This window comes from Cucurbita pepo, chromosome 7, assembly GCF_057944985.1.
Source record: "Cucurbita pepo subsp. pepo isolate OVF chromosome 7, ASM5794498v1, whole genome shotgun sequence".
NCBI classification, from domain to species: Eukaryota; Viridiplantae; Streptophyta; class Magnoliopsida; order Cucurbitales; family Cucurbitaceae; genus Cucurbita; species Cucurbita pepo.
Window position 1 is genome coordinate 8,085,188 of NC_141804.1, and position 23,965 is coordinate 8,109,152.

The window sequence follows — 23,965 nt, forward strand, 5'->3', positions numbered from 1 at the left end:
AAAAAGAATTTAAGCTTCATGATAACAAAAATGATAATAATTCCAAGCTTCCACCGAGAAAGTTGGTGGCGCGAAAACAACGGCCACCGGCGGGTCCACACCGGTTAAAATTCCTAAACGAAACCGTTTTTTTTTCCTCATTACAATTATTAATTTTCGTAATCTGTTTCTCTTGCTAATAAATTTCATCAAGTTTTTTTTTTTTTTTTTGAAGAATTAATTTCGTTGATTTACTGCCGGATTTGAAACTCTCTGACGATCTGCCTGCCGGCGACGAATTTGCCGTCAGTCTTTTGCTCTCCGACGTTTCATCTTAACCGTTGTTGCTGATTGAATTCCTTAAAAGATCGAAGTGATTTGGATTTTCGGTAACATTTTCTTGCTCGATTTGTTGTGCAGTGGAAGAGGAGTTGAAGTTTTTGTTCGCAAGTGAGAAATCTATCCCTAGCTTTCTCGAGTTTGATTTCTGTTTTTTTTTTTTCGTTCTGCTTGGAGATTCTTGAGTGAATAGATGGATAATTTGATGTTTCAGTTCAAGTTTCAATTCACAAGTGAGAAATCTATCCCTCGCTTTCTCGAGTTTGATTTCTGGTTGTTTTTTTTTGTTCTGCTTGGAGATTCTTGAGTGAATAGATGGATAATTTGATGTTTGGTTGATGAAATTCTGGAGATGCTTTTGGTTATAAGCGATTACAATTTTGTCGTAATTGAGGGTTTTCCTTTTCTTTTTTTGATTCATTTTGCAATTGAAAGAGGAAAGTTACGCATCTGCTTCGTCCTCTCTTTGTGGATCACTGAACGAGGAAAAAGACAATGGAAGTTTTAATTTAAGACGGTTGGTTAATGGAACTCACCGTCGATTACATTGTTTTTTAGTACAGAGACTTTGAATGTTCTTCGAGTCGGACGAACTCTGTCTCCCATTTTTCGGATCTCTCTGAGATTTCTTTAACTTTTTCCCGCATAGAGATCGCCATGAACAGTAGGAGAACCAGAGTTTGTCTACATTATCAAAGACAACCTGTTACATTCAAATTACAGACTATCCCCACCTCTGATTTTTTCTCTGAGAATTGATTTTGAGATTTTTCCCCGTAATTTTTTTTCAAGTTTCACCTTCTCTCGATCTACTTTTAACATTTCTAAATCGATTTCTGATTTGCGAAGATCATTCTCATAAGAACTTTTTCTGAAAACCCTATGTTACTAATTTTTCTGTGTTGTTCTTATCTTCCTTTGATTTTATTATTTTTTTTTGTAGAACTCATGGGGATGCCAAGTTTCTTCTGCACGTGGGCCTCTATTTCCCCAAGAACATCAAGTTTCTTCTGCCTTTATAATAATCATTAATCAAGTTTAGCGTCGTGAAAAGGAGTGTAGAGAGAAGAAGATTGAGTCGGCGGTGGCTTGTTAAGAAAAACCTATTTCCACCCCATCTGACCTTGGCCTTCCCGTGAGAAAGCTTATGTGCTGAAAACTATTTTGGAAGTTTTTTTTAACACTTTTGAGTCTTATCTCCACTCCCTCCACTCAAGAGACTTGAGCCCACTTGCCCTGGTCTCCTCAAGTCCTGAGGGGACCCCTACCCCATAACTGCTAAATGTGGTTTACCACCAAAATCAACCTCCCATGGTACCTGCCTATACACGTTGTGGCAGTTTTCGCTGTTTCCCCCACCCATTGTATTATAGCAAATGATCTGTAACGCGTTCTTAACCTCCTTGTTACTGTCTGATTTCGTTCGGTTCTGGGTTTTCTTGAAGAGGAAGCAGCACCCATTTGCGTTATCTTGCTGTTGTTGCCATATTTTTGTTCAGCTAGATCTGGGGTCTATAAAGATGTATGCGTTTCTTATTTTTTCTCTTTCGTTTTTGTTTGTGGGGTTTACTCGTTGCTTTCTTAATCAATGGCAATCTGTACCTTTTTCACTTTTGGTTGTGCAGCAGTGACAGAGATGATGCTGAGAACTTTTCCCCCTTTTTGCTGTTGGTATTATTCAGTTGATTGCTGGATGAGTGAAGAAATCCATGACAGCCTGATTTGTTCTGGTATGAAGATTTTCATCGATGTGGTCTGATTTTGATTGTGTGGATGGATATAGTTTATTCAGATTCAACAAGGAAGCATTCAACCGAGGAGACCACGAGACGTCCGCTGGTTCTGGCTGAGAGAAACAATGTACCCGCCACTCGTCGCTCTCGGACAAGGGAAGTTAGTTCTAGATATAACTCACCTACTCCCTCATCGAGTTCCATGGCTCGGCGCTGTCCGTCGCCGAATGCTTCAAGAACTGTGTCTGCTTCCTCCCAGTTGGTGCAGAAAAGAGCCCAATTGGCTGAGAGGAAGCGGCCTTCCACGCCTCCTTCCCCAAAGAGTCCATCAACTCGGGGCCATGACTTATCTGATGATTTAAGATCGTCTTCAAAGACAGGGGGCAGTCGATTGGTGGAAAGTTTATGGCCGTCGACCATGCGGAGTTTGACTGTCTCTTTCCAGTCTGACATAATTTCCATTCCTGTCAGTAAGAAGGAAAAACCAGTCCCTACATCTCCATCTGATCGAACATTGAGGCCATCTTCAAATGTTGCTCACAAGCAGGTTGAAACGCCTACTGTTTCAAGGAAACCTACGCCAGAGAGAAAGAGGAGTCCTCTTAAAGGAAAGAATATGCCTGACCAGTTGGAGAATTCTAAGCCAATTGATGGCGTGCATACCAGGCTTATAGATCAGCAGAGATGGCCAAGTAGAATTGGTGGAAAGTTATCATTAAATGCATCAAGTCGAAATGTGGATTTTAATGATAAAATAATTCGGAGTTCTAGTGGACCACTTCCAGGAATTGGGATATCTTCATTGAGGAGAACTTCATCTGAATCTATGACCAAACATTTTCAGAAATCTAATAATGATTCTACTAGGATTCTTCCACTTGTTGATGATGGTCTTAGAATGGAAAATGGAATAAATTCAGCTGACGATTGTTCATTGCAGGCATCAGGAACTCCAAGGTTAGATAGGTTAAAATCAACGCCTGGTATTAGATCTCAGTCTTTGCTATCACCTGGATCTCGTCTACCCTCACCCATTAGAGCCTCTGTGCCATCATCCTCTGTGTCTAGAGGTTTGAGTCCAGCCCGGCCAAGGCCATCAACTCCTCCTGCTAGGGGTGTCAGTCCATCTCGAATCAGGCCGACTAATTCCAGTGAGTCCACCAGCAAAACTTCGGTGCTCAGTTTCATTGCAGATTTTAAGGGTAAAAAGGGTGCTCATTATATTGAAGATGCTCACCAGCTGCGGCTATTATATAATAGATATACGCAATGGAGATTTTCCAATGCACGAGCAAAGGCGATACTTGACATGCAGAAAGTAAATGCAGAGGTGTGCATCATTAATTTCTAGAACTAGTTAACCTTTTTTTTTCTTTCTTATCTATCTGATTTAAGTTGTTTTGTGCGAGTTACAGTTATTATCGTCATAATGTGACGGTCATATGATTGTAAAAGTATTTAAATACATAGACTTTTCAGTAGGGCCCATGGACATTTTCTTTTGATCATTTCTATATTAACTAATTACATGGTTCTCCATCTTACATCTGTCATGACAGATTACTTTTTCTGTTAGAGGTTTCAATTCTTGTAATATTTCTGTTGCCCTTAGCTAAACCTTCTCATTATTTTAGCTCATATATGTTACATTTTATCCTCTATATAAGATTGGTTCCCTTTAGCCATTTTTAGGAGGCCTAATCCTCTTGACATTTGTGTGACTTTAAAATCAATGCAATATTATTTCAATGTTCATATAAGGAGAACTATACTTTTAGCTTGTGTCAGTTGCTAATATACTAGTCACTGCTTACATTGATTCAACTCCTTGGAGTAATTTTTTTGTTGTATTTGGCAATTTTTTTTTCCGTAGTTAGTTTTAGAAAATCTTTATGGAAAAAAACAAAAAAAAAAACAGGTGTTTTCAAGTTAGTCTTGATATTTAGACGTCTTGTATGATATTGATTGCAAATAAAATTAAAATTTTTGAACTTCTTGTGAATCTCCCATCGAGTTGGTGCTTTGTATCACGTTCTTAGTTGTCAATGGTGACATCCTTCCCTGTACCTGAGAAGTTAACATTTTTTTTTTTCTTTCTTTTGGTGACACAGAAAATGCTATGTAATGTCTGGAAAGCTATGATACGTATTTGGGATTCAGTAGCCAGAAATAGGATCAGTATCCATATGCTGAAGCTAGAGCTTAAGCTGAAAAAAATCATGAACAATCAAGTAAGTTCTTTCTGTAACTTGTATGCTATGATAGAAAAAGTGACGCTTCCCTTTCATTTGTGTAGAGAATTTCTGTACTGTTTAGCGTAAGTTCTGTTTGTTCTTTCGTTGGTTGGACACTACTTGTAGACACAGCTGCAGAATTTCATAAACCGTTTCTTCATATAAGAATAAAGCTATTATGCTGGCGTTTAATCATTCTCCATCCCCTTATATATTACTGAAATTGGAAATCCCTAATTTCTTAATGAATTAGCTTATTTTTGCGGTTATACTGATTTAACTATTGCTTTCTATGTTATGCACTATAGCCGAATGATTGTATCTTATCATTCTTACAATGATGATATATCTCCAAATTGTTAAGGTAGTTGCTGGATTTGATGACAAATTTAGGTAAACTTGCTTTCCTTTCAGAACCGAGAAGTTCAAGTGAAGCTTGAGTGAACATCCAATTATTTAGAACATTGTCTATCACAACACTGAATAACGAGAATGTTTAAGAGATGTCAATTTTATCTAAGGCGATGAAAGTAATGCTTTAAATTGTTGAGAGTTAATTACAAGCGGAATTGAACCTTTGCTGAGCCAAGTCCATGTAACTAAGAGTTTAAGATTCTGGAACAGTTCCTTTGCTATATGAATATGAATTGGGGAATTAAGTAGCAGGAGTCCAGTGAACCATCTTCTAGTTTTTCCTGCATCTCCAAAGTGAAGATGGCACAGGTGCTCAGTAATTTTTAAGAAGTTGTCTATAGAAGAAAACCTATTATTTGGTCAAGAATTTGGTTGACGGAGGAACTGTTGCTATTTTTGGGAATTAAGAAAGATAAAAGCAGTAATATATTTTTGGTATAAACTAAAGAGAAACTAAGACGTTCAAGATATCATTTATTTCTATGGTTTTACTTAGGTCAATGTTTTATGGGCTTTTAGAACATTTTTCGTTCTCTAATCATTGGTTTCATGGAAAGTTTTTTTTTCAGGGGATTTATGTTGTAGGAGGACATGCAATTCTCCTTTTTAATTTTTTGTTTACCTCTTCTTTTTGTCAACATATACTATTACTTATTAAAATAGTGAAAATCCAGATGGCCTACCTTGATGAATGGGATTCCCTTGAGACAGATCATATAAATTCGTTGTCAGGTGCATTGTTAGATCTAGAAGCAAGCACTCTTCGAGTTCCAGTAACTTCAGGGGCAACGGTATGTTTTATAAAAGTTTTTCAAATTTGGAATATTCAACTATTGAACGAGTTTCGGCCTCTTAGATTTGTACATCTGCAGGCAGATGTTGATCAATTGAAAGGTGCAATCTGCTCAGCTCTTGACGTGATGCAAGTAATGGCAACCTCCATAGGCTCCTTGCTTTCACAGGTGAGGTTTTAATCGACTGTGTTGAAGTTGAGTGATAATTTATTAAATTCTTTTCCTGTTCCTTTTACTTGTTCAGTAATGATGCAATTTTAATGGGATTATTATCTTTTGAATGAGTCTTAAAAGAAAATGAATAATCCTTACAGATATGAATTTGGAAGAAAACTTATAAATATTTAACTGTCATGTTAATGAGTCTAAACAGATAAGCCTCATGTTAAGTTGAAAATACCAACAACCCAACCGATCAAGTTAAGTTGGTTTGAACAATTAATACTGATCTGTTCAATTTCATAATATTTAAAAATGACATGTAGTTGTCCAATTTGCTTTTGATTGATTTTGATCGGTTTTGATCGTTAGTTTGAACAACATTTGTTACACGCACGCTCGATGTCTTAGGCCCTAGATAACAGGATATGTGTGACGTCAAGGAAACTTCATTTTATTCGTTTCAGTCATTTAATGATTTACTTTGCTGAGTTAGCGTTGCTACCCTTACAGATATACAGTTGGTATATTCCTTTATGGTCCTTAGGTTTGGGCATATTTCTGTGCATATTAAATTCTGCTGTCGGTTTGAGATACATGTTGTCTGAGACTCAACTTTCTAACAATAATTCTTCTGTGTTGTAGGTGGAGAGAATGAATGGGTTGGTTTCGGAACTTTCAATTGTAGCTTCACGAGAGAGAGCAATGTTAGATGAATGCGAATCACTGTTGGCTTCAACAACAGTGATGCAGGTGAGAACAATATTTCATTGCTCTTAATATTAGGAAGGCTAATTTATTTCACAAACCTCACCAGAAACACTTCTAATTTTATTTTGCCAAGTTTTTTTCTTTAATGGTTTTAGATATCTGATATATGAAATCAGACACGTTTGATGCCTAGTTAATTTTCTTAATTTTTATGTTTGTTTTTTAGTTGATGAACGACAAGGAAATGGAAATGTTTTCTTTCAGAACGCTGTTTCAAATTGTTTAGGCACAAGTTTTATGAAGTTTTCTTGAATGTATGTCCACTGAAAATGTTTTCTAAGTATGTTTTTCAAAAGCCACAATTAGACTGGTAACTGAAATTGAATTTTAAGAACAAAACTGAGCTACTTGTTACTAACGTCTAAAATGTGACCTTTCAAAGGGTGAATCTGGTCCGAAGTTGTCGGAATGAATTGTTTGCACGGTCACTTTTTAGAAGTTATTTGGAAACGTCATGAAAACAGTTTTTTACTCTCTTAAAAGTTATGGCATGAGAACATGTTTATGTTACAGTTCACTTTAAGGTTGCTTTCTCGAAATTTTCTTTTGTCCTATCTCTAAGAACATTGAAGCTAAAAGCTATTTTGAGACAATTACCATAGGTTGACCTGGTAGTCTATAAAGATTATTTAAATAATAAAACGTTTAGAGAGAATGAGCCCAGATCATGGTGACCACCTATTTAAGTTTTAATATCGTACGAGTTACCTGATAACCAAATGTAGAAGATTTGATGGTTGTCTTGTAGGAGTTTGATGGTTGTCTTGTAGGAGATAGTCAATACCTATCTAGGATTTAATATCGTACGAGTTACTTGATAACCAAATGTAGAAGATTTGATAGTTGTCTTGTAGGAGATAGTCAATACCTATTTAGGATTTAATAGCGTATGAGTTACCTGATAACCAAATGTAGAAGATAGTCAATACCTTTTTAGGATTTAATATCGTACGAATTACCTGATAACCAATTGTAGAAGATTTGATGGTTGTCTTGTAGGAGATAGGCAAATACCTTTCTAGGATTTAATATCGTACGAATTACCTGATAACCAAATGTAGTAGATTTGATGGTTGTCTTGTAAGAGATATAACCAAATGTAGTAGATTTGATGGTTGTCTTGTAAGAGATAGTCAAGTTGCACGAGTTACCTGATAACCAAATATAGTAGATTTGAGGGTTGTCTTATAGGAAATAGTCAAGATGCACGCAAGCTAACCCAGACATGTACGGATATGTAGAGAAATTATGCTTTGAAAACAGAACCGAAAGGACCGTGTTTGAAAACAATTCCCAAACAACCCATCTATTGATCCTCGAAAAACTCCTCCATCATTATTGCTGAAACTGGATGTGTATATATATTTGATTATGATCTGTGTTGTGTGTATTGAAACAGGTAGAAGAGTACAGTCTTAGGACACATCTCTTGCAAATTAAACAAGCTTTGGAACGCACAACTCTCAATCTTCTTCCCCATCAACCTTCATAATAATCCCTCACCAACCAACCAAGCTAACAACAACACCATACTTCTTCCCCAAAATGCCACTTCTATTAAATGTACATTTTATTATTTATTTATTTTTATATACATACATCATGTATATTGGGAAAAAAAAAATGCAGATAAATTCCAAAGAGTATTGCAATGAAAACGAAAGTGATGGTGGCAATCATTCGTTCCATTTGTATGAATTGGGGTCGTGTTCTTTCTGATCCTTTTTTTTCGTGTTAGTTCTTGAGCGAGTCTTATCCTTGATTGATACATGAATAAGGTGTGTGGTTAGGTTAAATTGGTCGATGAACGAAGATAACGAGCATGGATACACAGGTGAGAACGGGAGCTTTGGAAATTGGGGTCATTTTCTTCTAATCCCTTTTTTTCGTGTTAGTTCTTGAGCGAGTCTTATCCTTGATTGATACATGAATAAGGTGTGTGGTTAGGTTAAATTGGTCGATGAACGAAGATAACGAGCATGGATACACAGGTGAGAACGGGAGCTTTGGAAATTGGGGTCATTTTCTTCTAATCCCTTTTTTTCGTGTTAGTTCTTGAGCGAGTCTTATCCTTGATTGATACATGAATAAGGTGTGTGGTTAGGTTAAATTGGTCGATGAATGAAGATAACGAGCATGGATACACAGGTGAGAACGGGAGCTTTGGAAATTGGGGTCATTTTCTTTTAATCACTTTTTTCGTGTTAGTTCTTGAGCGAGTCTTATCATTGATTGATACATAAATAAATTGTGTTGATACATGAATAAATTGTGTGGTTAATTCGGTCAATTGAATGAAAATAACGAGCATAAATACATAGGTGAGAATGGGAGCTTTGGAAATTGTTTAAGTCCTTTGACATCGATCAAGATCGATGTTTTGAGGTGATGTTCTTGTTTGAAATCTGTTATCATATATATTGAAATTTCTATTTATAAATTTTTTATTTTATATATATTTTATGGATATATAAAAGGAGGTCGTAAATGTTATCATAGGATATATTTAATCCACTTACGTTTGTATAAATCCATTTTTATATTGCAGTCAATTTCCCCTGTTATCTCACCTAAGAATGTTTATGAATTGAATTAGGTCGGGTTGAAAAATTTTTTAGATCTAAATTGTGAATTTTTTCAACCAAAACAATTTTTAATAAATAATGAATCCAACCCAATTCGACTTACCTAAGATTTTTAATACATTTAATAATTTTTTTAATATTTAATTAAGATTTGTCATTAATTTTAATATTTTTTTTTTAAAAAAATTACCTTCTAATTGCTTAAAAATTATTTGAAGATCGTAAATAACAATAATAATAATAATAAAATTTATGAAATTAAATAAATATATGCTCATGCAAAAATAAATATATATATTTTAAAATTAACAATAAATTCGAATTAAATCTATTTAAACTTAATTTAATTTAAAGTGAATCTATTAATTTACCGTTTAATCAAGTCGAAATTGAATTAGATGGATGAGTTTTTATTTATTTATTTATTGATTTTGAATTTGTTGTTGTTATCATATTTTTTATAATAATCATTAATGATTTTCCAATGAAAAAAAAAAAAGAAATAATAAAGTTGAATCCATTGTGGATAAGATTTTTTATTTTCCTTTTCAATTTCTTAAAAAAAAAAAAAAAAAAAAAAAAAAAAAAAGTGAAGAAATTGAAGAACTCCCACCCTTCACTGTCTCCTCCCATCCCACAGCTCAAATCTATGGCTGGGCTCACCGGCAGATTTCCTTTCAAACCTCTCTTATCCCATTCCTCCGCCACGCCCACCACCTCTGCCTCCGCGCCCTCCTCCTCCGCCACCGCCACTCCCATCCGGACCTCACTTTCCCCTCTCCCCCTCTCCTCCTCCAAGTCCAATGCCTTCAGATTCCGCCTTCACAACTCCAATTCTCTGCATCTCGTCTTCACAACTTCAACTCGTAGTACTGTAGTTGCTCAATACGGCGGTGGTTCTCGGCCTTCAGGACCGGCGGATTCTAAGCGCTTTGACGATGGTCTTGGTGTCGATATTTCCGCCATTAGGTGTGTGTGCCTTATGCTTGCTAGATTTACATGTATGATGGATGAGTTTTGTTCATTATCATTATTATTTATTTATGATTTTTTGGATTTCTTATTTGTTTGATTGCGTTTATATGGTTGATTTGTTTAGATCGAATACCGTGAGGCTTATCGATGCACAACAGAACATGGTAGGTGGTTTGTTTTAAGCAATTTTCTGTTTGTTTCCTTTTGCTACATTGCAACACATGTAATTTAGGCGTCGTAGTTTGGAAATTTGATCTTCTTGAAATGAATAAATAGGTTGGAATCGTGTCGAAGGCTCAGGCCATTCAAATGGCTGATGACGCTGAACTTGATTTGGTAGGTCTTCTTGTACCGTTTGTTGATAAAGCAATTTTCTATAATTTGTCTTGGAATTCCAAAGAACCTTGCCCCAAACTTTAATGTTCTTGTGAGGACTAATTGCATAGTTGGTCTTAAATCGAAACTAATTGGCGGGCTTGAGGAATAGTCGAAGCCATACCCAATCGAAAGCACGAAATTTAAAATGGTCCTTTTAGCTTAAGCTTGATGTTCATCTTAAATCTTAATTCATTTTTTCACTTTATGTTTATTTATTGCCTCTTGGGTTTTGGTTTTTATCTTCAATAAACTGTTCTATGTATAAACATGAGCATGAAATTAAAAGCTTATAATAATAGTAATCGAAAAATTATAGTTATATGTTATAGTATGTCCTCTAAACTATAAGAATCATCGCATGGTGAATGAATTTCATTTCTGGGTTGTGCATTAGGCCAATTTTACTATATAAAATTGTTGTAACGACCGAGACCCACCGCTAACAGATATTGTTCTCTTTGGGCTTTCCCTTTCGGGCTTCCCCTCAAGGCTTTAAAACACGTTTGCTAGGGAAAGGTTTCCACGCCCTTAGAAGGGTGTTTTGTTCTCCTCCCCAACTGCGGGATATCACAATCCACCCCCTTCAGGACCCAGCATCATCGCTGGCACTCGTTCCTTTCTCCGATTGATGTGGAACCCCCACCAAATCCACCCCCCTTTGGGGCCCAGGACACCACCTCGTGTCTACTCCCCTTCGGGGAACAACCTCCTCGCTGGCACATCGCCCGGTGCTTGGCTCTGATACCATTTGTAACGGCCAGGCCCACCGCTAGCAGATATTGTCCTCTTTGGGCTTTCCCTTTCGGGTTTCCCCTCAAGGCTTTAAAACACGTCTGCTAGGAAAAGGTTTCCACACCCTTTATTTCGTTCTCTTCCCCAATCAATGTGGGGTATCACAATTGTACTTTCCTTCTCATATGGTATAGACCGGCAAAGAAACGTCTATTTGTCGACACAAGACTTGGATGAATGCTGAGTGATGCATTGTTATTAAGATATATGAGAAAAACTTCATTTGACCTGCGAGTTCATAACATAATACTCTTCCAGCAATCAACAATTTATGAATCTCATTTCACTATTTGTGTATTGTTCACCTTTTAACTTGGATAAAGAAGGTCGTCGACTAATATTTTTACTGGAATCTAGATATTTGTGTGTTCTTTGTGTAGGAATTAGCCAATTCTTTCCATTTCATGCAGGTTGTATTATCACCTGATGCAGATCCTCCAGTTGTCAGAATAATGGATTACAGGTATGTCATTTAACCAACGATTACACCAATACTTATCAAAAGCATCTTTTGGTGATTTATTTTTCAGTTCGTACTTTAATTTTAGTTAAATGTTCCCGAAAAATTAAGAAATGTTGTAGATTAGAATGGAGAAGGAATGAAACTATTGGAGAATTAAAAGGCCACATTGTTTTTCCTTGTTAATTAACTTCAAATGAACAATATGATGATTGTTATCTTTACACTGGGAGAATTGAAAGGCGACATCGCTTTTTCTCGTAAATAACTTAAGTTCTTGTTACTTTGACGTTGAGATTTTTTTTTTCGGTCTCGTTTCTCAGTAAATATAGGTATGAACAGCAAAAGAAGAAAAGGGGACAACAGAAGAAGAGTGCTGGTGAATCTCTTTCTTAATAGACTCTTCATATTCTCTTTGGTTCACAATCTTTCAGATTTGAGGAAAGATACTGACGAAGTGTTGTTTTGAATGTTAGCAACTCGCATGGATTTAAAAGAGCTTAAAATGGGGTAACACATTCCTTCATTGCCTTTTCTTTTTGGAGGTCTTCTTTCTTTTCTTTTTCCTCCTGTCTAAAGCCACTCGAACTTGTGACTTCTAAGATCAATAAATAACCTACAAAGAAAAGAGCTATGAGCGGCTTTTGTTCGCTATATCCGAAAAAATTCTGCAAGTATCGTTTTCTCAGTCTCAACCTTCTGGTTGCTATTATTATTGCACAGTTACAACATCGACCAACATGATTACTCTGTCCGTTTGAAAGCTGCAAGGAAGTTTTTGAAAGATGGAGATAAGGTTTCTTTTCTAACCATATCTTTGATTGTCTGTGTTAGGAATCACGACTCTCCACACGACTCTCCACAATGGTATGATATTGTCCACTTTGAGCATAAACTCTCATGGCTTTGTTTTGGGCTTCCCCAAAAGGTCTCATACCAATGGAGATAGTATTCCTCACTTATAAACCCATAATGTTTCACTAAATTAACCAACGTGGGACTCACTTTCAATAATCCTCAACAATCCTCCCATCGAACAAAGTACACTATAAGCCTCCCCTAAGGCTTATGGAGCTCTCGAATAGCCTCCTCTTAAATCGAGGCTCGACTATAAGCCTCCCCTGAGGCTTATGGAGCTCTCGAATAGCCTCCTCTTAAATCGAGGCTCGACTCCTTTCTCTGGAGCCCTCGAACAAAGTACACCCTTTGTTCGACACTTTAGTCACTTTTGATTACACCTTCGAGGCTCACAATTCTTTGATCAATATTTGAGGATTCTATTGACATGGTTAAGTTTAGGGCATGACTCTGATACCATGTTAGGAATCACGACTCTCCACAATGGTATGATATTGTCCACTTTAAGCATAAGCTCTCATGGCTTTGCTTTGGACTTCCCCAAAAGGCCTCATACCAATGGAGATAGTATTCCTCACTTATAAACCCATGATCTTCCACTAAATTAACCCTGGTGGGACTCACTCTCAATAATCCTCAACAGTCTGTTCATGCATTCAAGTGGATTGTTTCAGTTTGTCTGAATCACTTTGAAACAAAATGTTGTAGGTTAAAGTTATAGTGAACTTGAAAGGTCGTGAGAATGCGTTCAAGAACATAGCAATTGAGCTCATCAGACGTTTTCAGGAAGAGGTTGGGGAGGTATTCATTTTCTATCAATTTTGTGCCATGTTCAATTTCCTCTGTCAATTGTCCATCACTGTGGTATTGTTACTCAATAAGATGCTCCAAATTATTTTAAGTGAAATTTCAAAGTGTAAATTTAGGCACGTGTTTGAACGATATTAAGTCCGATCTCATTACCTCATGGAGCACGTTTAGTAGCTCCGGGGAGACTTTTCTTGCGAACAGCTTTTGAAAACTGTTTAATATAAACCGTTTTCTTAATGGCTGTGAGATGTCAGCTTAAGCATCCTAGTCTCACGAGGCACTCTACCTAACTCTGTAATATTTTGGTTGATAGTATATGTCTTAACCAGTTGAGTTATATTCATGTTGGTCCTCGACAATTTATAATATGTAATATTTTAATATCTTAGATAGGTGGCTATAATATATATATATATATATATATATATTTTAAGATTATATATATATATATATATTTTAAGGTCTACTAATCTATCTCATTTATATTCTTAATGGAAATTTGATGCCATTTTTGTGCTTCTTGTTAATACATTAAACAAACACAATATATCTTGTGTTTATGTCTGATCCAATGACCTGCTCAATATTTTTATTACACACAGCTTGCAACTGAAGAGGCCAAGAACTTAAGAGACAGGAATATGTTCATTGTTCTAGCTCCTAACAAGGCTGTTCTACAGAAGGCTCAAGAACCCCCCAAGGTAAAAGACAACCTTGTAGTTAATGAAGTTTCTGCCAGTGTTTAAGCTCAAGAAGCGTCGGGATTAAGCAAAAAGTAGAATGGTTAGTCACCACAATCTAAATTTTCTTCTACCATAGAGAAATATGAGAGTTCTGTGTTTAATGCTTTGTTTAATATAATGCATCATACTTTTGTCCATTCTACTTTTTAGTGGAATGTTTAGAAATCAGACGTGTTACTAATTCTTTTGAAAATGATATAGCATTAGTAGCCGAGCATTGTGAGATCTCACATCGGTTGGGGATGAGAATGAAACATTCTTTATAAGTGTGTGAAAACCTCTCCCTAACAGACATGTTTTAAGAACTTTGAGAGGAAGCTCGAAAGGGAAAGTCCAAAGAGGACAATATTTGCTAGTGGTGGGCTTGTGCCGTTACAAATGGCATTAAAGCCAGACACCGAGGGATGTGCCAGCGAGGAGGTTGAGCCCCGAAGGGAGGTGGACACGAGGCGGTGTGCTAGTAAGGACATTGGGCCCCGAAAGAGTGGATTGGGGGGTCCCACATCGATTGAAGAAGGGAACAAGTTCCAACAAGGACGCTAGACCTCAAAGGGAGGTGGATTTTGAGATCCCACATCGGTTGGGGAGGAGAACGAAACATTTTTTTTATAAAGGTGTGGAAACCTCTTCCTAGTAGAGAACAATATCTGCTAGCGATGGGCTTGGACCGTTAAGCATAGTTTTTAGTTTGGTCCGAGCTTAATTTTTCGGTGTCTAGGAGGATGGTGAGAGCGATTATGCAACTCAATTTGGACCAACAAATTTGCCGCCAATGACAAATAAGTTCATTGGTTTGGTTTCATTAAATTCATAGTGAATTGAGAGTTGGTTGCCTGATTCAATAGATTTGTTCCGGTTCGGTTTAGTTGGTTTCGGTTGAACCGTTAGTTCATTTTTCTAACAAGTTAGTTTGATTCGACCCGAGCTCAATTGAATCAACTCATTAACCCTTGTTATTATTATGCAAGAAACCCTCAGCTTTACGAGGGAATGCCTTTTTTCTTTGCTAGCTATGAATGTTTATAAAAAAAACTAAATGAACTATAATTAACCTTTAATTACGACTCTATTTTTCTATTAAAAATAAGCCGCTACATATATGACAGGTCTATTATGTGTGGAAAAATGCCTTTAAAATTGTAACACCCCGCTCATCGTCAACGCGATTCACAGGAGTTACTACTGGCCTCAATAATAAACTCCGACAACCAATGATAAATTTCAAAAAAAATATTTCCAAAAACATCAAGTAAAACATTTCAAACCAGTGCTATTTAAACTTAAAACAACCGAAGTAGATTCTTGACAGCGAAAGCATAAGTACACAAAACAGACACAGACATGGATTCCCAAATAGTTCCTAGCCCGCTGGTCTCGCCCTCGTCCTCGGTTGGCCTGCATCAACTAAATCTGGAAAGAAAAGTTAAAAATAATTTTGATGAGTAATTAAATTACCCAGTAAGTAGCCAACTTTATCTTTCATGAATTCATAACTAATCTTTCCAGGTGTTTTTAAATTTTATTCGTCATTGACTCCTAGTTTCTCTTACTAGGGTCATCTGTTCATTAATGAGGTATCTCAGCTACCTCCAGCTTAACATAGCAAATGTTTTTAAGTTTTATTCGACATTGACTCCTAGTTTCTCTTACTAGGGTCATCTATTCATTAATGAGGTATCTCAGCTACCTCCAGCTTAGCATAGCAAATGTTTTTAAGTTTTATTCGACATTGACTCCTAGTTTCTCTTACTAGGGTCATCTATTCATTAATGAGGTATCTCAGCTACCTCCAGCTAGGTTACTGACTCTCTCTCGATATGCTTATCTAGAATTTTCGGACTCGTATGTAAGACTCGCTCTCGGTCAAATATGACCCATCTACTAATTGCTCTGGCGGCCTGTTTATCTCATATACCAACGGTCAGGAGTACTCATGCTCCCTGACTTAGCACACAGCGCGTTGGCCAGGAACTCCGCGGGAATTAGTAGACTATCATACTCATATAAATAAGCCATAGCTCAACAACCAATAAGCATATTTTAGAGTCATAACCTTTCTATTAACATGCATAACATACTCACAGTTACTGCATGTTTTCATACATGTATCATGTTCAACACATAGAACATTCTGACAATCATTTATATCATGCTTACATCACAGGCAAGCAGTCACAATATACAATAAACACTCAATATCATCAAAGCTCATCATAACATATTAAGTTCTTAATCAGGTAAACAACATACTCACATGTTGTAAAACAAGTTAAGAACTAGTTCAAAGGTCGATACGCTACTTACCTGGTTTCGAATCCCTTTCTCTCTTGATTGTACATTTAATAGGGTATTTCAACACAATTCCTTCCGATTAGACCTATATTTCACCATTTTCAAGGTAAGTATAGGTCAGTCTAGGTAGAACAGGTCAAAACAAATCGAACGGGACAAACCGGGATCCCAAAATGATGCTTCACGCGCCCTCACATCCTCGGTGTGTCTGTCCCACGCGCCAGGAGCACGCCCAGTCGCACACCCAGTCGCGGCCCCTCACGCGCCTGCGTGTAGTGCACGCGCTCCTTCTTCTTCCTTGCGTTTTCTGAAATTTTCCCATCTTTTCTGTTAATACCTACTATATCCCGAGGCCATATCCTCCTTCTACGATTCGAATTTCATCCTGATTCCTTCTACAAATTTATAGATCTCCTTATTACGATTCTAACAAGCCCTATTTCATAACTCATTATACAATATGAACCAAGATATCGAGATTTAAAGGTTCGGTGATATGGGTTTTTCGTTACCTTCGAATCACCGTCCGATTCAGCTCGTGGCCGTATCCCCTTCCTCAATGATTCCTCAGCAATAACCCCTCTTCCTTTACCCTCGATTGATGTCCAATTTTAAGCAACCAAAACTCGAATTCTCAAAAATTTCCTCCTCTGTTTTCTGGGTTTTTCGCTAATCACTCTTCTTCGTTTTTCTTCCTTTTTAAAACCTAATCAAGGCCCTAATACGCTTCCATACCCTCTAACAATCCACTCATCCATCCCACACCTCCATCTTCCTCTCTTTTCTTTCTTTTCCCTTCAATCCACCTGTCCATTCTTCCGTTCTCCATGGCAGCAGCTTCAAGCTGCTGCTGTCTTTTTCTTTTCTTTTCTTTTCTTTTTTTTTTTTTTTTTTTTTTTTTTTAATTAATTAATTTATTTTTATTTTTATTTAATTTATTTATTTATTATTTTCGGGTTATTACAAAAATATTTTAATAACGATGTCGTGAACTTAATCGTACATAAGAAACTCATTTAAACCGCAATGTTATAAGCAAAAGTAGTGTAAATAGAAATAACAAAAATTTAAATAAAACAACAAATGACTCGATCTAACCTACGGGTTACTACCCTAGCGTCGCTTTCATGATATTCACAACCACTTGAGTATTTAAAAATACTAAGTAACCTTACTGTTGGGGTTAAAAAATGTAAAACACATGCAATCGAGTATTTAAAAATACTAAATAACCTCATAGTTCAACATTGTTATAGAGCTAAGGACAACTAAATATCGGCAGCGCTCTTGAGCAATTTGTTACTCTAAAACTAAATATCGACAGTTACACAGAGACAATATAAATTGAATATCGACAGTTACACAAATTGTAATATAACAATGTAGATAATAGAGTACGACAGTTACCCAGAGAATAAATAGATTAGAACTTTAAATTATCTGTTAAATTATCTGTTTCATAAATAGATTAGAACTTTAAATTATCTGTTTCATAAATAGATTAGAACTTTAAATTATCTGTTAAATTATCTGTTTCAGTTTTGTTATTTGTTAAATTATCTGTTTCAGTTTTAGAACAAAATTTTGGAACAGTTTAAAAAGATCTAACTTTAAATTATCTGGATTATATGTTTCAATTTTGTTATCGGTTAAATGATCTGTTTCAGTTTTAAAATAATTAAATGATCGGTTTTAGTTTTAGAACAAAATCTTGGAACAGTTTAAAAAGATCTAACTTTAAATTATCTGGATTATATGTTTCAATTTTGTTATCTGTTAAATGATCTGTTTCAGTTTTAGAATAATTAAATGATCGGTTTTAGTTTAAATGATCGATTTTAGTTTTAGAACAAAATCTTGGAACAGTTTAGAAAGATATAACTTTAAATTATCTGTTCAATGATCTGTTTCAGTTTTAGAATAATTAAATTATCTGTTTCAGTTTTATAACAAAATCTTGGAACAGTTTAGAAAGATATAACTTTAAATTATCTGTTTTAGTTCTAGAACAAAATCTTCGAACAGTTTAGAAAGATCAAACGAAACTAATTTTCATACTCCCACCATGCTAAATGTTGATTCAGAAACTACCGTAAACACGAGAACAATCAAAACATTTTGAACAACGATTGATAAAATTCAATATTTAAAGTCATTTACTTTCCATTTTAGTGAGAAAAATGACGGATCGAAAGTAAATAAAATTCTAAAAAAAACTTTCACGGTCACCTGCACACCCAAGAATTGTAGTACCGTTGTCTTTATAAGATATATTTTGGTTCGAGTCAACTCAAAATTTTGAGAAATAAACTCACACAAACCAAATATTTTTTATTTCAGAAAATTAACTCAACATAACCTGAAATGTTAACTCAACTGAATCGAAAATGTTAACTCAACCCAACCAAAAATGCTAACTCAACTTAATCCAACTCCTAATTCAGGCTGGGTCGGGGTGTCGGGTTTAATGTACATTCCTAACAGTACGTACATATTTTTAAATTAAATTGAAAAAAAAAAAAGCGCGAAAACGCGCTGTATTTATAGACAGGCCGGTGGGTAGATGGAGTCGTTTTTACAGCATCAAATTCGTGTTCCATGCACATGAATTAGGGCTACATTAGCGCGCGCTACATTTCGGTTGTTTTCTACCGGGAATGTCAGTCGCCGACGCCCGGAGTCAAATGCCGGTGGCAAGCGGGGGAATCGATGATCGGTCACTTAAGCTCGCCATAGCCATATCTCTTCTTCGCTCCAAGGCCATTCAGAAGCAGCAGCAGCAGCCTGTCGTCTCCAATCCTCCTTCCGATTCCGACGCTCTCCGATGGAAGCAAAAGGTCGTTCTATATGTTTGTTCTTTTTTGTTTTTTTTTTTTTTTTTTTTTTGGTTTCTGTTATTTTCGTTCTCTATTGGCGAAGTCTAATTGAAGATCAGTGGGAGTTTTAGGCTAAGGAGAGGAAGCAAGAGCTTATTAGGCTGAGAGAAGATCTGAAGCAAGCTGAAGGTCTGTGTATAATAGTCTCCTTGTCTTCCTTTTTTTAATTTTTTTTTTTTTTTTTCTGAAACTCATTGTGTGTCGTTACGATGATTTGGTTTTAGATGCTTCGCATGATGATTTGTTTTCCCTAAACGCCACTTGCAAGTGTTTTTTCTTTGATAATCTGGCGAAATCGAACCCTAAGCGGCTCGAACATGATATAGATAACAGATTTAATGATGTCTTACGCCGGAGATTTCTCAGGCAAGGTATTTTCCTCGCCTTTTTCGTCCTCATCTGCTAATTTTAAGCCAATATTCTGCTAACGTTTCAAAAATTGTCGTAATAGTGCGTTATAGGGAACGGAGGAGAAAACTAGACAGTGGAGTTCATCGGAAGCGACTTTTAGGTACATTATTATAGGCTAGGGACATTGCTTCTTCAAGATATGCTGTGTTTAACTGCCATTTTCGGTGATGAATTCAGTAGTGGATTTCATTAATGCATCAAAGCATATTTAAAAAGTAATTCACAATTTTGGGGATCGGACATGGAGATCAGTTTCATGTAAAATGTTCCTTCTGTTTATCATACATGACGATCTGTCTCCCTCGCTCAACTTTATTTTGTTCTCATCTGTTCTAATTTCAGACTTCAATGAAGTTGATGAAGTTGAGCATCTTCGATCTTCAGTGGATTTTCTTGTGGAGCTTTGCGACACTTTTTCTCCGGTATGAGAGCATCATTTCTGTTATTCTGGTTTCTTTTCGTTTAGAAACTACAGCATTTTCCCTCGTTGTTCTTATACTATACCAATTACAAAATTGTTTGTTTCTAGATTTATTTAACTCAATCCATCGTTTTCTTCATTTTATTCTATGCTATTTCATACAGGTAGGGGAGGCCACCTTCAAAATTTGGGCTCATCAAGCGGTTAATTTCATTCTAGGTGATGATCATATGATTGCCGTATCATTTCAAAGGAATTTTTGAAAACAAACATTCCCATTGGCTTATCGTTTAGAACTTCAGTTTGGGCGCTGGTTAATTTTTAATTTTTCAATGAAAAGTTTGGTTTTGTATTAAAATAAAATGAATAAGGGTACTATATGACCCTTAAAAGAATGTTATTGGTTTCTTGAAGCTTCATTGAAGGATCTTCTACCAAGGGGAAGGAACGTGGAGCTTATTGAAGGAATTGTTACAAGCTTGATAATGCGTTTAATCAGAAGAATGTGTTCTCCTCTGAAAGATGGTAAATTCCTTTACTTTTCTATGTAACTTTTCTATCACACAATTCTTGTTGGAGATTCAAACTTCAAATTTCTTAGTTAAAGATATATACCTTAATTAGTTGGATCAAACTAAGTTATCAATGTCGTTACAATGGTTGAAATGAAGATCACTTTATAATGTATTCACTGTTCATATTATGTTATTGACCCGAACATAAATTTGCTATGATTTCTTCTTCTCATTAGTTTCATTTTGTATATTTCATTATTCTCTTTTAATACTTCCTTTCTGTCACTCACCCTCGGTCCAGAATCAGAAAACTCTGTCTTCAACACCCGATTCTATACACAGCAGTTGGTCCGCGAACTTGGACGTGAACCGTTCATAGGGCAACGGGCAGTAATTTCTGTGTCCCAAAGAATTTCTGCTGCGGGAGAGAGTTTGCTCTTTATGGATCCATTCGATGACAATTTTCCCAGCTTACATGAAAGCTTGTTCATAATGTAAGTTATCTGGCAAAATGTTTTAGATTTGTTTATGCTATTGGATATTTGTATGTAGTTCAAATTCAGCTTAGTTGTGCTGTTTTTCAGTGGCATAGTCATTTTTTTCATTATCATTATGCACGTAGAATTATAACTAAGTAGGGAAACTATACAAACAACTTCTTATAGGATTATACCAAAAAAAAAAAGTTACAAAACCCAAATTATAAAGCTTGTGTTTAATTTATGAGTTGTGTGTAGTTTGAAAAGTAAATTTAAGATTTTTGAAATAGCTAAATAAGTTAAATCAAGAGATTAGAGGTTTGAATCCTTGCGCAGTTTTTAAGAGTTGTTTTGATTGTCAAACCTTGCCAAACCTTGAATAACGAACACGTCCTCATGTGGTAAACAGGATACAACTTATTGAGTTTCTGATATCGGACTACTTCCTGATCTGGTCGAAGGATGAAAACTTCAACAGCTGTAAGCATTGTTTTTCCTTACTGCCATAGTTGTCTTTTCTTCTCGGCTTCATTCGTTTCTCCTTTCCCAACCCCATTCTTAGACTTCTATGATGGACATTGTTTTACAAAATGATGAACATTGTTTTACAAAATGATGAACATTGTCTTTAGTCAATGAAGAATACATTTTAAAAGGATTTTGAAAATTTGAAGTGCACTTAAAAGTTGAGAAGTATTTTAAAAAGTACTTATTAAATACATTTTAAATTATTTGTGGGAAATATGTTTTTGGTATGTATTGTATTCAGATTTGGATATGATATGACACTTACCAAATTGCAGTGCTGTTCGAAGAGTGGGTGATATCCATTCTACACGCCAAGAAAGCTTTAAAACTCTTGGAAAGCAGAAATGGGCTTTACTTACTATACATGGACCGTGTCACCGGTGAGTTGGCTAATCAAGTTAGCAACATTCAGGGACTCCAGGAGCTCAAGCCAGACATTCTAGACGACTTAGTTCACTGAATTAAAGCTAGCCAAACCAGGTATGTAGAGTTGTTCTTCTGTAACTTTTTTTTTTGTAAGCTCCATGATTGGTTTTACCCATAAGTTTTGATGCTAATGAGGTGAAAGTCGATACATGTACAATAAAAACTTAATGGAGGGTTACTCAATATTGACAACAGAAAAAATGAAAATAAACCGACTCGATAATATTATAACTTTCATGATTTATTCATTCAGGACTAGTAACATTACCTGAGCTTGATAGGCCCCACCTCTTACATGGCCTTAACTGTAACGGTCCAGATCCACCGCTAGTAAATATTGTCTTCTTTAAGCTTTTCCCTTTCGGGCTTCCCTCAAGACTTTAAAACGCGTCTGCTAGGGGAAGGTTTCCACACCTTATAAATGGTGATTTGTTCTCCTTCCCAACCAATGTGGGACATCACAATCCACCCCCCTTCGGGGCCCAACGTCCTCGCTGGCACTCTTTTCTTCCTCCAATTGATGTGGGACCACCCCTAAATCCACCCCCTTTGGGGCCAGCGTCCTTCCTGGCACACCGCCTCGTGTCTATCCTCCTTCGGGGAACAGCGAGAAGGCTGGCACATCATCCGGCGTCTGGCTCTGATACCATTTGTAACGGTCCAGATCCACCACTAGCAAATATTGTCCTCTTTGGGCTTTACCTTTCGGGCTTTCCCTCAAGGCTTTAAAACGCGTCTGCTAGGATAGGGCGTTTGCATTTCATTCATATAAATTATTTAATTTGTAATTGTTTTTATTTTTTTGAACTCCAACATGATGTTTGAAACATGTGAGTCCGGCAGTACTTTCTAATGTTTGAACGTATTTTGAAGTTTTAAATTTTCCCTCTAACAAAGATGAGCATTCTTAGATTTATATTCTGTATTAGAGATGAGCATGAGACGTTAGCGGCGACTCTAGATAGGTGGAAATTTAGAGTCGTTACATTAACCAACCCTCCCCTACCAACAATAGTGATAGTGAGGTAGGAGATAACTAGAGTGGGTTGACCTAAAACTAAATAAAAACCAATATAATAAATAAAGATCTTACAAGAAATGAGTTCAAACTATGATGATTAGGTTATTGTTTCATGAGAATTGAGGCGCATGCAAGACACTCGGGTTTAAGTCTTGACCCATCCTAAGACCACCTCGGGGAAGTGGGAGTAGTGATTAGGAGAGACATAAGAGGTTAAGAATAATAGAGAAAAACATGAAGGATCTGTAGAAAATGTTAATTACAAGTTATACAATAATCCATCATACAAGTTCAAAAGAAAGTAACGACTTGTGACTGTATGAAACAGAACAGATAAACTAAGAACAGTTCAACAACTTAGAAAAACAACACTGATCTTGATTTTAGATGCAGTGATGATAGATATAGTTTTAGGAGAGCATTTCCATCAAAGTCGGAAACTATCTGTTTGGAATCTCTCGTCGTACAACCTCCAATGGCCATACCTCTCCGTGTGAAAGACTGGCCTCGGAATATCGAAACTCGGTTTCCTAACCTCCAAATTCTCCAATTTTGATGTAGCATTTGCTATATCACGGCTTGTCAAGTTCATACACCCAAACAGATCCAAGTACTTGAGGTTTAGACATCCTTCACATATCAAACTAAGAGCTTTAGCAGATAGTTTAGAGAAGCAGAGTTCAAGGTGCTCTAAGTTGGGCATGAACTTTGCAATAGCCGCAGCTTCTGAATCCACCTCTTGAGGGCAGGCATTTAGATAACTGTCAGGGACAGTTCCCATATGTTGGGAAGTATCTAGATTATTAAAAAGGTTTCGTTTTAGAGTCTTGATATTCGAACAGTGCTTGCCAATCAACGCCAAAGATATGTTCGAGATTTCGTGACAGTAGCTTATGTCGACTTCCCGGAGCTTTTGGCAACCAAGAGCAATCTTAGCCATTGATCTATCAGTAACATTGGGGCAGCTCTTGA

The 23,965-nt window shown here is 36.3% G+C and overlaps 4 protein-coding genes and 1 long non-coding RNA gene across 10 annotated transcripts in view; 3 read left to right on the top strand and 2 right to left on the bottom strand.

The window, feature by feature from the left end:
• Positions 1 to 8,099, top strand: QWRF8 (QWRF motif protein (DUF566)). Of its 4 annotated transcripts, XM_023681700.2 has the most exons (9): positions 1 to 103; positions 215 to 429; positions 1,262 to 1,840; positions 1,944 to 3,381; positions 4,163 to 4,282; positions 5,374 to 5,490; positions 5,572 to 5,661; positions 6,298 to 6,405; positions 7,823 to 8,099. In XM_023681700.2, the coding sequence occupies exons 4-9, from the start codon at positions 2,092 to 2,094 to the stop codon at positions 7,913 to 7,915; spliced, it is 1,818 nt and encodes a 605-aa protein (XP_023537468.2). In that variant the 5' UTR covers positions 1 to 103; positions 215 to 429; positions 1,262 to 1,840; positions 1,944 to 2,091; the 3' UTR covers positions 7,916 to 8,099. The 4 variants fall into 4 exon arrangements, with proteins under 4 accessions (XP_023537468.2, XP_086981599.1, XP_023537469.2 ...); XM_087125473.1 differs by having other exon boundaries at positions 44 to 429; XM_023681701.2 differs by having other exon boundaries at positions 44 to 429; positions 1,947 to 3,381.
• Positions 8,100 to 9,592: 1,493 nt separating this feature from the next.
• On the top strand, positions 9,593 to 14,189 carry LOC111798045 (translation initiation factor IF3-2, chloroplastic). The gene is made up of 9 exons (XM_023680998.2): positions 9,593 to 9,977; positions 10,108 to 10,147; positions 10,260 to 10,319; positions 11,564 to 11,616; positions 11,937 to 11,992; positions 12,090 to 12,123; positions 12,337 to 12,409; positions 13,180 to 13,272; positions 13,884 to 14,189. Exons 1-9 carry the CDS (start codon positions 9,658 to 9,660, stop codon positions 14,025 to 14,027), a joined length of 873 nt encoding a protein of 290 aa, XP_023536766.2. The 5' UTR covers positions 9,593 to 9,657; the 3' UTR covers positions 14,028 to 14,189.
• A 1,080-nt stretch (positions 14,190 to 15,269) lies between these two features.
• LOC147791893 (uncharacterized) lies at positions 15,270 to 17,261 on the bottom strand. 2 transcript variants are annotated; one of them, XR_015421720.1, is made up of 4 exons: positions 16,829 to 17,261; positions 16,478 to 16,623; positions 16,329 to 16,401; positions 15,270 to 15,434 (listed from the first exon to the last, which is right to left on the bottom strand). It is a non-coding gene; the product is annotated as an uncharacterized LOC147791893 (long non-coding RNA). The 2 variants fall into 2 exon arrangements; XR_015421719.1 differs by having other exon boundaries at positions 15,270 to 16,401; positions 16,829 to 17,258.
• Positions 17,262 to 18,875: 1,614 nt separating this feature from the next.
• Positions 18,876 to 23,070, top strand: MPS1 (multipolar spindle 1). Of its 2 annotated transcripts, XM_023682292.2 has the most exons (11): positions 18,876 to 19,153; positions 19,264 to 19,321; positions 19,417 to 19,563; positions 19,644 to 19,703; positions 19,946 to 20,025; positions 20,189 to 20,243; positions 20,439 to 20,549; positions 20,841 to 21,033; positions 21,428 to 21,498; positions 21,822 to 22,026; positions 22,226 to 23,070. In XM_023682292.2, the coding sequence occupies exons 1-10, from the start codon at positions 18,974 to 18,976 to the stop codon at positions 22,004 to 22,006; spliced, it is 1,140 nt and encodes a 379-aa protein (XP_023538060.2). In that variant the 5' UTR covers positions 18,876 to 18,973; the 3' UTR covers positions 22,007 to 22,026; positions 22,226 to 23,070. The 2 variants fall into 2 exon arrangements, with proteins under 2 accessions (XP_023538060.2, XP_023538059.2); XM_023682291.2 differs by lacking the exon at positions 22,226 to 23,070 and having other exon boundaries at positions 21,822 to 22,218.
• Positions 23,071 to 23,213: 143 nt separating this feature from the next.
• SKIP1 (SKP1 interacting partner 1) overlaps positions 23,214 to 23,965 on the bottom strand; it is a 2,404-nt gene continuing 1,652 nt past the window's right edge. Inside the window, exon 2 of the mRNA XM_023681091.2 lies at positions 23,214 to 23,965. This exon is cut by the window's right edge and continues 26 nt beyond it. Coding sequence (XP_023536859.1) covers positions 23,421 to 23,965 — 545 coding nt within the window. The 3' untranslated portion in view covers positions 23,214 to 23,420.